This window comes from Acromyrmex echinatior, chromosome 4 (genome assembly GCF_024713525.1).
Source record: "Acromyrmex echinatior isolate Ae372 chromosome 4, ASM2471352v2, whole genome shotgun sequence".
NCBI classification, from domain to species: domain Eukaryota; kingdom Metazoa; phylum Arthropoda; class Insecta; order Hymenoptera; family Formicidae; genus Acromyrmex; species Acromyrmex echinatior.
The window spans coordinates 7,965,950-7,981,550 of NC_141855.1; the positions used below are offsets into that span (position 1 = coordinate 7,965,950).

At 32.2% G+C, this 15,601-nt stretch overlaps 2 protein-coding genes across 7 annotated transcripts in view; one reads left to right on the top strand and one right to left on the bottom strand.

The window, feature by feature from the left end:
* LOC105152459 (glycogen synthase kinase-3 beta) overlaps positions 1-9,042 on the bottom strand; it is a 54,693-nt gene extending 45,651 nt beyond the window's left edge. For 2 of the 5 annotated variants that reach the window (XM_087405803.1, XM_087405801.1), the window contains exon 1: positions 6,956-9,042. Coding sequence is in view for 2 of the 5 variants with exons in the window: in XM_087405804.1 (XP_087261930.1) it covers positions 6,956-7,040 (85 nt within the window). In the remaining 3 variants the exon portion in view is untranslated. The remainder of the gene's footprint in view (positions 1-6,955) is intronic. The other 3 variants (XM_087405802.1, XM_087405804.1, XM_087405805.1) reach the window with 3 other exon arrangements.
* Positions 9,043-12,903: 3,861 nt separating this feature from the next.
* Con (leucine rich repeat protein connectin) overlaps positions 12,904-15,601 on the top strand; it is a 137,407-nt gene continuing 134,709 nt past the window's right edge. For both annotated transcript variants that reach the window (XM_011066772.2, XM_011066771.2), the window contains exon 1: positions 12,904-14,810. The gene's annotated coding sequence lies outside the window, so the exon portion shown is untranslated. The remainder of the gene's footprint in view (positions 14,811-15,601) is intronic.

Sequence of the window (15,601 nt, forward strand, 5' to 3'; positions counted from 1 at the left end):
ACTTTTAAGCTTATTTTAAACAATATATAAATAAAATTCGAAAATTGGATGTAGAATTAAATAGTTTAAATAATAATCCGTAATACAAAATACACATAATTTAATAGCAATAAGTTAATAATTGCGTTCAGTTTCCTTTGCGTCATATTAGTTTTAATCATGTTTTAGTTGAAATAAAAAAGTTTTCTTTAAAATGTAATACCTATTTACTCTTTTCTTTAAAATACTTGAAGTATTGGATAGTAGCATTTCAAGATTAAACAGTCGCTGTTTTAGCATTGTCACTAAGCTGCGATCCTGCGATCAGGCCATCCGAAGAAGAATCGATCGGAGCAGTAAAGGTTAAGAGAAATCGGGATGCATATGAAATACGATCCTTTTTAGACTGCTATCCATGGAATGAGTCTGATTCGGGTCAGAATAGCCCGCTGCCACCGCCACGAGGATAATCGATCCTCGGCGCAATCGAGTCTCCGCGCTCCGCCTGGCAACCGCGTCAATACGCAATTACTTGGTCGACCATCAGCCCCGATTATTTATACATCGGATCGGTCGGTACTGTTGTCCGTCTGTTATCGAGATAAGTCACGAACGAGGAAGATTCAAGAGACAAAGTTTATTATCTCTTATCTTAAAGACCAAGAAAACAAAACTTAGTCAACATATAAAAAGCATTTATCCATTTAAAGTTACCTTTAAACATTAAGAAAACAATTTTTTATACTCCATTTTAATTACTCCAAAATATTGATCTTGAAATTTTTTATACCTATCTGTAATAAGTTATTAAAAAACAAGTTATGTTCCAGAATTGTGAGTTTATTGATCTACATAGACCTCGTGACAAAAATGTATGCGATACAAATTGTAAAATCAATTATACAATTTACTGTTTAATTGCAATTTTGCAATTTTGAATTTAAATGTACGATTTATCTTTTTTTTTTATTAATTGATTATAATATTGTAAAATGAATACGGAAAAATAGATGAAAATATTAATTTTAATTATTTTGACAAGTTTATATAAAATTAAAATAAGAGAAATGTAATAATTGAATAGAAAATTCTTGCTCTCTAAAATCTTTGGAGTGGAATCGAATTCCAAAGAGTGACAATTGAGTTAGTGCTGAAAAAGAATAATGCAATTGTCAATTTCTAAGAGTGAGATTTCACTCTTTAGTGTTAGATTCCATTCTAAAAGTTTAGAGAGTAGTCGACGATATGTTTTTGAAAGAACATGAATATGTAAAAATCGAATTAAAAATGTGTGTATAGGAAAAGCGTGACATTTTCGCAGATAATGAATATGTGATGACAAGAGTATAAAGAGATAAATTGGTGCTCAATCAAATGTCTTAGGTATTTTCATTTGTAAAACATGTGTTCTGTCATGCGTATTTTAGCATGACACATCGGAACAAATGGGGTGACATAGAGTGATTGTCATTCATAAATGCGATTTCGATAATTGTGACGTTAAACGACAGCAATCATTTCCATAATAATAATTCTATAAAAAAATATTTAAATATCTTTTTCGGATATATTTTAAAAATGTTGAATACAGATAAGTATTTTATAACAAATTACTGCGAATGCTTTGAATAAATATCAAAATTGAATGATATGATATCAAGCAAAAATCGGGTCGATTAACGTACTAGGTTAGGAGCTCGTTGAAATACGCGTATCATCTTTCTCTTTCTCTCTCACGAATAGTTTAATATCGTAGAAGCACATTGACCTAGATCTCGAACACGTGAATCGGTAACGTGATCGACCCTCTTTATAACGCAAACATTCTCGGGGGAATTTACAGTCCTTCAAAAATCGATCGCTAAGGTATAATAAAAAAATATACATATATATACATATATACATATAACAAGTATATGTAAGTATCTCTTATTTCAGAAATGGATATTTTTTAATAGATGGTTTTCCAGTCGTAAAATTATCATTTAATACTATCAATGTATCTGTAATCTTTAATAATAAATCAATAGTAAAAAAAAAATATATATATATAAATCCTTTTCCAACTATGTGATAATATTCTTATTTGTGACATCACATTGACTCATGTAAAAACAAATTCTATTATTAAAAATAATAAAAAAATAGTTAAAAAAATCATTTTTAAACATACCGCCATTATTAAAGGAATTAAATTAGTTTCTGCAAATATTAATCCTCCTAATATTATTTTAAAATATCTTAACTGATACAGGAACTCTTATTATATGATCAAATTGTATTTTTAATTGCATCGGAAGGTTATGGACGTACGCAGGTCGCGTGCGCCAAAGATAGCGGTGCGATTGCATTACTTGTGTCACTATTTTTGACAGGAGCACGCTCTCGTCGCTGACAACACGGAAGCTCTGAAAGTTATCTTAATTTAACATTATCGTTATAGAAACTCGATCTTTGATCTTTATGAAGTGAGCGAAATATGTTTTTTTCCAGTAATTTTCTCTTTACCTATGCTCATTTTACTATCATGATATTATCATAGAAATCGATTATAGAAACATCAGAATATCTTATATCCCATTTAAAAACTGAAATTCTTTTCAGGAAGTATTACTTTCTTCCATAAATTTATAAACTTAAAATAACAATTATTAATATATGTATTATATACAGTTTCCGTTTAATTTAGATATGTCAATCAGTTTCTATAATTATATGTATTGGAAGTAGAGTTTTCTATTGATCACCGAATATCTGAGAGTTGAGTATTTTAGTCAGATGAGTCATAATAGATTATCATTCAAGCATGAGCCACATTTACGAAATTCAAAGTAGAAGTCTAAATCATTATTGTCGCCTATTTACGCCTACTATCATCTACTATCGGTCATTCGATGTGGGCCAGCAGTATCTTACAGATAATCCATCGGAATGGTAAATTATAATACGTCCTTGGGGAGACGTAGGCCACTCACTAGCGTTTTAAATGTGTAATGATATATTACCTCTTGCATGAAGTACATTAAAACACAAAGAATAAGATATTAAAAATTACTCATAACTATGAGAATAATAAAGAAATTCTTGTCTTAATAAAATACATAAAAGCTGAACAATTTTTAGTCAACACAATGTGTATGATCACTTTATTTAATAAAATAAGAGATTTAAAAATATTTTTATATAAAATTTTTAAAAAAAGAAAAATATACCCTTTTGTACTCATATTTACAGAAAATTTAAAAACTCAGATTATGCTTCTTTTACAAAATTACAAAAATATTACGACCATAACATATTATAACCATAACTTTTGATGTTTATAAATAAAATAAAAAAAGAAAGTTATGCTAAAGCTGTTAGCTTTATTCTGTCAAACTGCATAATTTAACTCCATATATAGTTCAGTATATCGATTAAAAATTATGCAAGCGTTATGCAAGTTCAAGGCGGTAACGGTTTATCTTGCACAGTCCGGCGCATGTGGATTGCATGGCGAGATACGTGATTTATCCTGTGCCGTTATATAAATTGCCTTGCCAATGAGCAAGTACGCAACACGGAGAAATGTTTATTAAACACAAGTGCAATTAGGCTTCTAGGTTATCTATATCAAATAATAAAGTTGAACTTGTTTTCGTAAACATGAATCACTAAACTTTCAATGCTATGAATAAACTTAAGTATTATTAATCAAAATGTTTTATCCAAATAATGATCACATTAACAATCCATACCATTCATCTCACATTTACTTGTTATTATACTATTTGTTCACTTGTTATTATACTTTATTATTAAAAAATTAATATTAATTAATTTATTTTAATAAACACATATAAACTATTTTTATTATTTTAATATTTTGTTATTTTACATCTTTTTCCATTATTTTTTAATTTTAATTCTTTAATATGAATCAGGATAAATGTGAATGTTACGCATATATAACAGTTTTTTTAAAGATATTATTAATATTGAAAAGTTTTTTAATAGAGAGAGTTATGTCTTATAATCGCGTTAGTTCGCATAACAGCCTTTTATTTTTTGTAATTGAGCGCAGCATATACACATTGCATGTAATGCAATGGATCAATGTGCGTTAATACATACGTAAATCAAACGCTCGCCAAAAATGTCGTGCATATATAATAAGATTTTCGCATGCATATATAACGCTGTCATGGTCATTGAATTGCGTCGACATGATTATGATCGCGAGCGATGAAAATAATCATCGCGTAAATAAGTACACATATAATTTAATCAGTTGCAAGATAAAATTTCAATAAAAATTTTCCCGGTATTAATTATAATATTATTCACTAGAATATCTTGTAATAAAATTTTTTTTGTGTTCCTATATTACTTACGTTTCATCACGTGCTACATAAAAATTGTTATATTATTAAATTGCTTATATTAATAGAAATTATTTCTTTAATTTTTTTATTAATAGATAATTTAAAATCTTTACAAACAGAAAAATCATTCAAACATAATCTTTATAAGATAATTAACTATCAAAACTATATTAATCATGAATATATAAATTGATTAACAAAAAAATAAGCCAAAATAATTGTCTTTCCAACGTGATAATACATTTTTAGGTATTGCCAGCACGCTCTTTTGTAGTTTGGAGCATTTTACCATTCAATAAAAAAGTCTAAGGTCAATTTCACGACACTGTTTCATAATTTTATTAAAAACTTAGTTAATACAATATTTAAAAGTAACTTTCATGAGATAATGAGTTGTCAAATCCATACGCATCAGACTATATTAAATGGATTAACAAAGGACTAATAAATGTAATAATTAGCAGCAAGATATGCAGTCACATATTAAAATACTACTATTCATCTAATGTATACTTGAAGGTACAATGCACTTATTAAAAAAATTGCCAGATTGTTCTTACAAAAATATTTTTGTTATAAAGTCTTTTCATATTTTTGTGTTTTTATGCTATATATATGTCGGCATTTTACTAATTTTAAATTCAATTTTACTGTTCACACTTGAACTATTCATTTATTCAGTGTTTAAAATGTATAATGTATACATATATAATATCATAAAATAGCTAAAGAGAAAAAATTATGGAATATTAATTATCATCCTCTCTAAATTAGTTAATGCAGAATACATTTTAAAATTAAAATATTGTAATTATAACAAAATAAAAATAAATTACTGTATATGCAATTATTGTTTTATTTTAAGTACCATTAAGATTTTTATAAAGTACCATTAAGATTTTCTTTTAAAGTATAATGAAGTATAAAAAAGGCTTAAATTATTTTAAGAGAAACATTCTATAATAATATAGCATATAAAAAGATAACCCAAGTTTTTTGCAATACATTTTGGACAATTTATGTTGTATTTTGTCATTCAATCTACTTTGTCGCAAGGGCGTAAAAGTCAGGTGAATAAAGGGGAAATGCGGAGAGGTGCAAGATCGACTCCACCCTCATAGAATCTCACGACACTCCTATCGAGGTTATCAGAAAGCATGTAAATCGCCAAGATCGACAGTTGTGAGAGCGGAATCTTAAGGGTTAGCATAAAAAAGGCAATTGCTTCTATTTTCCCATCCACCTTCTCTTCTGACACCTCTTCACTCCCTCGAGAGCATCCGGATGCATGCATACGCATAGCTCTGTATCCCACAGATGAATCGATAAGAAAAAAAAGAGGAAGAGCAGAAAGAAGGAAGAAAGGGAGAAAGAGAAGGAAAGAAGAAAAAAAATGAAAGATCAGAAATAACGGGGAATAAACGAGCGCGAGAAAAATAAAAGAGACAAAGATGGATTAGTTCCTTTCAACTGCACTTTCTTACACTTTCTTACACTCTGTATACTTTATCAAATTATTCGCGCTATTTCATACTTTCTTATATCCATATCAGATTACATATTGGAGATTAAAAATTATATAGATTGAAAATTAAAATTTAATCAATTAGGATATAAAACAGAATAAAATTAAATTTATCCGATTGGTAGAATTTGTATCATCAGTTAGCAGTCTTCAGTTTTCAATACTTAATTTGGAGATCTCGATTGTGTATGTTGAAATGAGTTAAAAATGATAAAAGCGAGCAAATTCACTAGAATATTTATAATTTAGTTGGTCATTAACGTCATCTAATAAATTACTTTTATAATTTTTACTTGTTTCAAGATACAGAATCAACGTTTCTTTCTGATACGAGCTTTGCGCTTTTTGTATTTAAAAGATAAATGTATATATAATCATATAATAGTAAAAAGAAATAAATATGTGAAAAGAATAAATTTGATATGAACAAAGCCATCAAAGTAGTCAAAGAAATAGTTTATTCATCCTCTTTTATACTTTATTACATTTAAAGAGCAATCATATGCATATTAAGCATATGCATATTTAAATTAAAATCATGGTTGAAAATAAAGTACAATTTCAAAATCAATTTTATATCGAAAATCATATAATTAAAAAAGAAGTGGAAGAAAGGAAATATCGCAGAAAGAACGAATGAGAAAATGAAAGAGAGAGACAAAGATGGACGATGAGTCTGCTCGTTTCAATCACACCTTCCTACACTCTCTACACTCTCGTCAAGTTAATTACACTTATTCACTATTTCACACCTTGCACTTTGTTACACTTTTCGTGCCTAAACCAAAATAGATGTGCACGCAATTGTCACAAAAAGAGAAAAAGAAAAAAGTAAGTAAAAAAAATGGGCAAAATCCAGCAGAGAAAGAAGCAAACTATCGATCTTTTTCAATCTTTTGCAATTTATAACATTCGAACGATACTCAATAGGAACATAAAATTGGATGCGTAAAATTGGATGAAAGTGAAAGCGATATAACCGAAAGAACAGTTTCTCAAAGAATGGTTTTTCTCGAAAACCATGCAGGTGAAGAGAAAAAAGGAGAGAAAAGAAAGAAACTAGCAGACGTGAGGTTATGGTACTTACTGCTTATCTTCATACCGCCGAGGGGCGGATTCGCAGGCTGCTTGTTACCCTCGGCGAAGGAGGTGGTTCTCGGTCGTCCGCTCATTCTGAAGCCTTCTCGACCGCCTCCACCTCCGCCTCCACACCTACACCGCGATTTGAGAAGGTTGCGTCCCCGCTGCCTCTTTCTCTCCTGCTACTCCTACTGCGTCTACTAGGTTAGGTTGGCCGGTATCTCTCCGGCGATTTTCCTCCTCCTCCTCCGCCACCGCCTGAAGTTAGCCCGGGTAGTCGCCGTTGATGTCGTTTCCCTCGTCAACACCACTTCGCACATCAATAACAGTCGCACACGCGATTATCACATCGCACGAGAGTGCGCGCTCACGCGCGCACTTTCTTTTCTCTCTTTCTCTCTCTCTCTCGCTCTCTTCTTATCTTCTCTGTCACCTCTTCACACCGTTTTCACGGTTTCTACTTCGCACGTTATGCCAACGACGCTCGACTGCTAGTTCGGGGAAAAGTTAAAGAGTGTGACAAGACTGAAGGAGGAAGGTGAACGTGGAGGGCAGGAGTATAGGAAGAGAGATGGCGACAAGCAGCGCGAGAGACCGCAGACGACACTAACTTTTTTACGGATAACTTTTACCTTCCTGTGTACGCGCGAAGAGGTGACGAGTGTCGATCAGCACTCCGTGTTCGTTGCACGAAAGCACCTTTTCCACAGAAGGGGGAAGGAGGAGAGAGAGGAGAGCCCACCTTCATACACTCGTCGTCGTACAAGCGACACCACCCTCTTTTTCGGCACACTGACGCGCACTCTCTCGGCGACGACGGCCTAGCTTCCTTCTCGCGCTGCTGTCACGGCGATGCAGCAGTGGCGGCCGCGAGCAGTCCAAAGCGCGGTACCGTCAGCCAATGAACGGTGGCGGGGGAGGGGGAGGGATGACGCTGCGGAGCGCCGCTGGCGAGAGCAACGAAGGGTGCGTGCCAACGTCGTGGCGGCGGTGGCGATGGTGGCGGTGGCGGTGGTGGCGGTAGTGGCGACGACAGATCGACGTTTTTAGGATGGCTTGTACTACTTGACTCCTATAAAACACGGCTGCTTCCTCGCGATCCCGCGCCTCGGCTCTCTCCGTCGTCGTCGGTCGCCGACGTATTACGTAGCGGCGCGCCACCGCGCGGTACTCCGCCGACGACGCGCGGCGTGAATTCTTACTTCCACGGCCAACGTCGCGTTGATCTCCCACCGATCGCGGCTATCTTCGCTCCGCACTCGCTACTCCGACGTTTCTCTCTCTCTCTCTGTCTCTCTTTCTCTCACTGGTGTCGTCGCGCCTCGTTCCGTCTTTCTCTCTCTTCTCTCTTTTTCTGTCTCACGCACTATACTTTTCTTCTTCACTGTCTTTCTCTCTCTCTCTCTCTCTCTCTCTCTCTCTCTCTCTCTCTCTCTCTCTCTCTCTCTCTCTCTCTCTCTCTCTCTCTCTCTCTCTCTCCGTTATAGTCTCGTCACTCGCTAGTTACTCCGATTCTTGCGTTTTACTCTACTTCACTCCTCGTCGTTGATGTCTGACAGATTTCCGTACTGCTGCATATCGCCGCGCGCGGTGCGAGTCGGGTAGTATGAAATTACGGAGCGAGAAGAACGACTATTGCACTCTACTCAACAGGAGATCGTCGTCGCCGTCGCCGTCGTCGCCGTTCTTCGTCGTCGTTCTCGCGTTCAACGCCCGTATTCAATCGGCACTCTGTCTGTCTTTTTCTTTCTTTCCCTATCCCTTTCTCACTATTGCTGTGTGTCGTGGGCACCGGACAGGCCGACGCAGGGCAGTTCTCGCAGCAGTTCCTCAGTATGTCGCGACGACGCGATTGGACGCGGTGGATAATATCGAACGCGGAAAAAAAAGAAACACGCGTCCGCGGCGGTCACACGGCGGCGGTAATGTCGAACGATACACACGGCGATCAGCGACGACCTCTCTGCCTCGTCGTCGTCGAGCAGCAGCACGGCAACACCACACCGACCATTGAATTTTTCGATACCTCCTCCTCAGACATTGACCCGTTCGGGCGAGATCGGGCCAGTCGAGCGCCGGCGGACATTGCCGAATGTGACGTCAGCGACACCCCGCCCTGCCCCTTGCCGAGAGAGCCAAAAGCAGCGTTCTATCGAGTATCGATAGTGGCGCTGTAGTCACGCTTTTCAACGCTCAACTCTCGCGATTTTCCATTTGCATTGTGGCGCGCAATTCGAATTTCAGAAAAGAGTCGTGTAAATTCCATGACATCGACGAGGCTATTAAAAACCGACATTTTTATCGTAGTAAAACGGAGAGTACAGACTCTTGCATAATACATAATGCATAAGAAATTGAACCAATCAAAGTCCTTCATTTTCTTCCTTTCAATAAAATAAAGAACTCTGACGGAATTTCTTATGCTTTATGTGTTATGCGTTGTGCAAGAATCTATGCCCGCTTTAAGCTAATCTGCAATACGTTCCTTGCTTCCTGTGTCTTCCTTTTTATCTGTTTGTACAGTTTTATTGACACGATATAATCACGGTTCTTTCCACGTGTTTCCTCAGTTGACACTAAATATTCTTGAAATATTTATAAGATTCCTAAAATCTTAAAAAAAAAAAAAGATTCCAAGAGTATTTCAGAATATCGCGAAATATTTACGAAATGTAGAAACAACGTTCAAATATCCGTTAAAAACTCCATTTATACATATGTCGTTATATATTTCGAGAATGTTCCATATATATTCCGCAAAATTTTAATTTTTCTAGAAATTCCAGAAGAAGAAGAATTTGTGAAGAACACATTCCATATTATTCACTTTAAAGCCCAATTTTGGAGCTCACTTGGCTACGTTCCATTACACGCATAATATGCATGAGGTATTATTTTATCCTTATTTGACTCATTTAATTGTAGAGCCTCTATCCCCCGCAAAGGGATATCACAGGATCTTTTTTCTAAATTTATCGCATGGTATTGTGACCCTTTGTTTGAGTCGGAAAATCAGGGGAAAAGATGAAGAAGACAATCACCCTGATAGCTTTTTGTCGGGCTGTGTGGCTCTCCATAGCAAGATAATTTACTTGCTAATATGAACGACTCGAAATTTCAGCCATGATGCAAATAGACAAGTAGAAGTAGATATGGTATGCTCTTGCGCATGTTTATCTGCTGCGACCAATCAGAGCTTGACCTTTTTTTATCATTTTTTAGCAGATTTTATTTTAATATTTCTGCTATGACAGTAAAATCACCGACGAGATACTATTAAAGACTCTTGGCCCTGAGCAAATTTTTGTGACTATCAATGAGGCCCGGGGAGCGATAAAAAGTAGGGGTTTCCATTTAAGATTTCAAAGTTACCCCCAGCTCCACTCCCAGAGAGAAGTGGGAGGTGGCTAAGTTTTGTGGGATAGAATTGCTCCTTCAAAAATGTTAAGGGTTTATATGGAACATTTTTTCATACAATGCTTATTTTTCCAAATATTTTGCAGTCTCTGATTAAAAAACTATGTATTGTAATATTAGTATTTTATATTGTGTATATATATATATATATATATATATACACACATATACATACACACACACACACACACACACACACACACACACACACACACACACACACACACACACACACACACACACACACACACACACACACACATATATATATATATATATAAGACTATTTTTTATTTACATATTAGAATGCATTTCATTCCTGGCTCTTAGCACTTGGTTCCCCATGCGGGCATATATCTTAAGAGCGGAATGATGTTTTAATCTTATGTTTGTTTTAATTTAATATATTTTTCTTAATTATTTTACTCAATTAATATGTATATAATTTCTCTATATATTATATATTTAATCACATTAAAATAAACTTACTAATTTCATTAATTTCCAAAAATCTTGATGCATAAGGAATGAAACTGCTTAATGTATGTAATATGTAAATACAAAGATAGTTTTAATATATATTATTTTATTTAATATTATTGATATTATTAGGTGTTGGAATTAATTCGTAGCGTTTTTTAATGAAAGAATGTTATTTATTTCACATGAGCATTAAAAAATACATTAATGAAAGTACTTCCCATCACTTGTAAAACGCTACGAATTAATTCCAACACCTAATATATGATACACAATATAATAATTATATTTCGATTATGTATACTTACGTATAAATGATATAACTTCTACACTTTTCATTTATTGAACTAATAGACAAAAACATGTGAAAAGCCGACGCATACAAATTTTTTAGAACAATACTGATTGGTCGTCTTTAACTTTTACATTTCATTTTTTATGTCTATGGCATCCTTAGCGTGATTATCCTGGAGAATTTATTGTATTAAGAAAGATAAGAACGATTAAGAAAGAAAATTAAAGAACATTATCAACTTTTAGCAGTTCTGAGAAACTTATTCTGATAAATTAATGAAGATTTTACTGAATCACTGTTTTATCCTTTAATCATTATTTTTATCAGTTTATATCGATCATCAAAAATGTAAAAATCTTATGATTGTATATTTTTTATGATAAAAAAATGATTAAGGAAGACATAAAATCTTTATTAATTATCCTTGGACATAAAACAGTCGATAATATCTACGCTCTCTAATTAATTATCTCCGTAGGGGCCCTTTTGTAATTAACAAAAATTTACTCAGAATTGGCGGTCTTTATTAACAATCTCTCGGTACCCACGACAGTTGAAGGAGAAGGGTGCAATTGTAAAATTATAAGTCAGAACTATTACGAAAAACTGTTACGAAATACTATCATGAAAAAATACTACTAAATATTGCATTCAGGGAAACTCTATTGGCGCTATATTTGTGTCATTCTTATTTTGTGTCTAATAAGCGATGAAGATAGAATGACACAAAACGCGCTAATATAGCGTCTTCTCGAATGCACCATAAAAGTACTATTCTTTGTATCTTCTTTTTCAAGTGCATCAACATATTTGAATTATCGTTCTTTATTCTTTTCCTTTTTTGATTGATACTTTTCTCTAAAGAGAGCACTTTCTAAATTTTAATTACGATTAAAAGTAAGTGAATAATCAATGTTTTAGCAATTTTGATTATTTATAGCTTTTTTATTATGAAATTATTATAGTTTTTAAAACCAGAAATAATTATGTTCTAGTCAATTTATTTCTAAAAAAAATTTTAATGTGTATAGAAAAGTAAAAAATTTATATTGTAATTATTTTTAAGTGTTCTCTTTCCCTTAATAAAAATCATTAAAATTTGTTGTTAGAATTATAATTCTCTCTTTGACATTATTAATCGCTATAAGATTTTATAATTCTACCACAGTAAATACAGTAGAGTATACCATCCAAAATAGTTTCAAGACATTTTATATAACACATCTAGCTAATTTTTTCTATCTTTAAAAAATATGAAGGGTGAATAAGTTATATCATTAACGGTGTAGGCAAAAGGATACGTTTCTAAAATATTATAAAGAAATTTGATCGCTGAGTTGTAAGCTTATCGGATAACAATTAATAATATTTCCAATTGTATTTTGAAAGAAAAAGAAAACAAATTTATTTATTTCTTTTGTCTGTGAAAAATATTTACTTTCTTTACCTGATAAAGCACAGAAACAAATGGCTTTCATGAAAGAAAAGATGATATTATTTACCGATATTTTCCTTGCAGCTACTACATTTTGCTCTCTATGGTTATGATATGTTATACTCTTTTCACTTAAAACGATATACTTTTATTTGAGCATTAGAATGAAAATAGAAGAAAAATAGTTGAAATAAATTAATAATTAAATAGAAGAAAAATTATTTTGAAATAAATATAAGAAACGATTAAAAAAATATTTTTATAGCTTTATCAGCAACATACGAAATATGTATTATATATGAGGCAAACCTTTAAAACATCATTTTTAATTTTTTTTAATTTTCTTTTTTTTTTAATATTCTACAGATAAAAATATAAGACACGTGTTTTGCGAAAAATTTGAGATTTTTTTTGTAAAGTTATTGACAATTGTAAGTTGCAGAAATTCATAAAAAAACATCGCTCAATGCGAAATTATATTATTGAAACCATTAGTACAAAAAAAATGCAAGTGATCAATTTTAAAGATCTCAAATTGTTCTATAGATAAGTTATTTTTAATTTATCATTTTCATATAAATAAATCATTTTCCACTTGTTTACAATTTTTATTAATATTTTTCATCATCAACTCATCAATTTAAAAATTCTGTAAAAATATATATTATATTACTTCAATTATGAAGTAACCCTCAAAATTACAAATGAAACTCAAATGGAATGTATAGTTAAAAAATTCTGTTGTGAGGCGCATACGGTACTGCGCCATCATACAATAGAATTTTTTAATGCCTTATATGTTTATATTCTAAATGATATACAATATATAAAAATACTAACATGATTATAAAAATTAGGAATGATATGTATATATACTTTTATTTCTTGTTTATTACATTTTCTTTCTATATTACGTGACTGTCTTAAATATTTTACATGTTTGAAATATTACGCTTGTTTGTCATTTATTTAAATATTTATCAATTAATAAATTATATAATAAATAAACTCCAAAACTTTAAAAATGTCTTCAAATTTTTGAATTAAATAATCAGCATGATTAGAATTTGCCTATATGAGGCAAATTCTAGTGTTTTATTATAATAAAATTTTAAGATTATTTCCGTATCTCGAAAAGTTTTGAATATTAAATTATTGCGTAATTATAGATTAAATCATTTTTATATTTCAAAATATTTTGAATTTCTTATGTAAAATAATTAACTTGTTTAATGTTCCAGATATAAAACACTTTGAGCATTCATTTTACTTAAGAAAAATGTGTTCTTATTTCTTTTTAAAAAGTCAATTATCATTTATTTATGTATACTCAATAAATTTTAATATAAAAATAATTGTTTTATTAAATGATTTGTTTTATTATATCCAACTGAGATAAAAGATACTATTAAAGATATAAGTATCTTATTTATACTTAAAAATCTTACACTTAAAAATAGTTTTAAAAGCTTGAATATTAACTTATGGTGCTCCGACCTCTCTTAATTTATATAAATTAACAATATTTCAAAATTAATTTACAAAATTATTATATTATAAAATATGAGTATCATGAATGAAACAAAAGTATTTTCAAGAATTATTGCTTTTCTTGAAATCATACATTTTCATTAAAGAATACAAAACTTAGTCTATGTGTAATATATTTTCAAGTTTAAAAATATTAAATTACGTCAAGAAATTACGATAAGAAAATGTTTACGAGAATATTTATGCCATCAGTAAAATGTTTTTTTCTACGGACGGTAAAAGAAATTTTATTTTCTACTAAAGTGTAAACGTACTTACCGACGATTAGTTATTCCAGTTTATATTTAATATAACATTCATCCATGACATAATTTTCAACGACTTAATATGTCGGTACATTACCCTTAATAATTTCGCTGGTAATGCAGAGATCTAAAATTTGCTCGTATTCGTGACCGATAGTGCACTAGCTCCGTCTGGTGTCGAGTGAGGAATGATCGAGACGCCTCTTCTCCCTCCATTCCAACCCTGATGCTTCGTTCCGTCGACGGCGCCGGTGGCAAAGCGCGGGTTACGGTTTAAGTTGCATTTTAGATGCGAACGAACGCGCATCTCTTTTGGACTCACGGTTACGCGGTTAACGTTTCGTGAACATCGGGCGCGCGTTACGAGCTAAGTGCGATACGAGTCAATTGTGAACGATTCTGCGACGCGGATCGTCACTGCGTGACGCGGGATTGACCGGTGAGTTTCAATATTTTTCTCGTCTGTGTGTGAGTTAGCACTTAAATTCAGCCGCGCGACTCCCAAACTTATTGCGCTGAAAAACCGTACGTGCGTTTCCGTGTATCCGAAGACATTTGCTTCTTTTTATTGCATTCCATGCAAATTGAATTGTAGCAAAATAACTGTGCCTCAAACTTTTGTTAACTTTTTTTTCGTATCAGTGATTGAGTTGGGTATATATATCCAGACAACGCAAAGTGTCCAAAATCACATGATGAGAGATCGGAGCACCATAAGTTAATATTCAAGCTTTTAAAACTATTTTTAAGTATAAGATTTTTAAATATAAATAAGATATTACTTATACTTATGTCTTTAATAGTATCTTTTATCTCAGTTTAATGTAATAAAACAAATACATAAGACACCTTCGGTGTCTAAAAAATGTTTTACGTCTCAATTTTAGACTTTGTGTTGTCTAGGTATACAGTTATATATAGTTTTTCAATTATATATACAATTTCTTAGACTATTTTCTTCAATTCTTAGATTCTTTCTATCCTTTTTTACTAATATAGTTTAATTTTAATTTCGGGTTCAACTAGCTCCTCATTTTTTTCTAGAGTAAAAAGAATAAGTAGAATCGAGATTGTGTTTATCTACATTGAAATGGGCATAAGTAATTGGAAGCAGAAAAACATTATGCTCTTTCGAATTCAGCCATTTTAAAAAAACATATTTCAAACATAGTTCTATCTATAGTGATGTAGGATAGAATGACTTTTTGTTTTGCTGACACACTGGCTGTT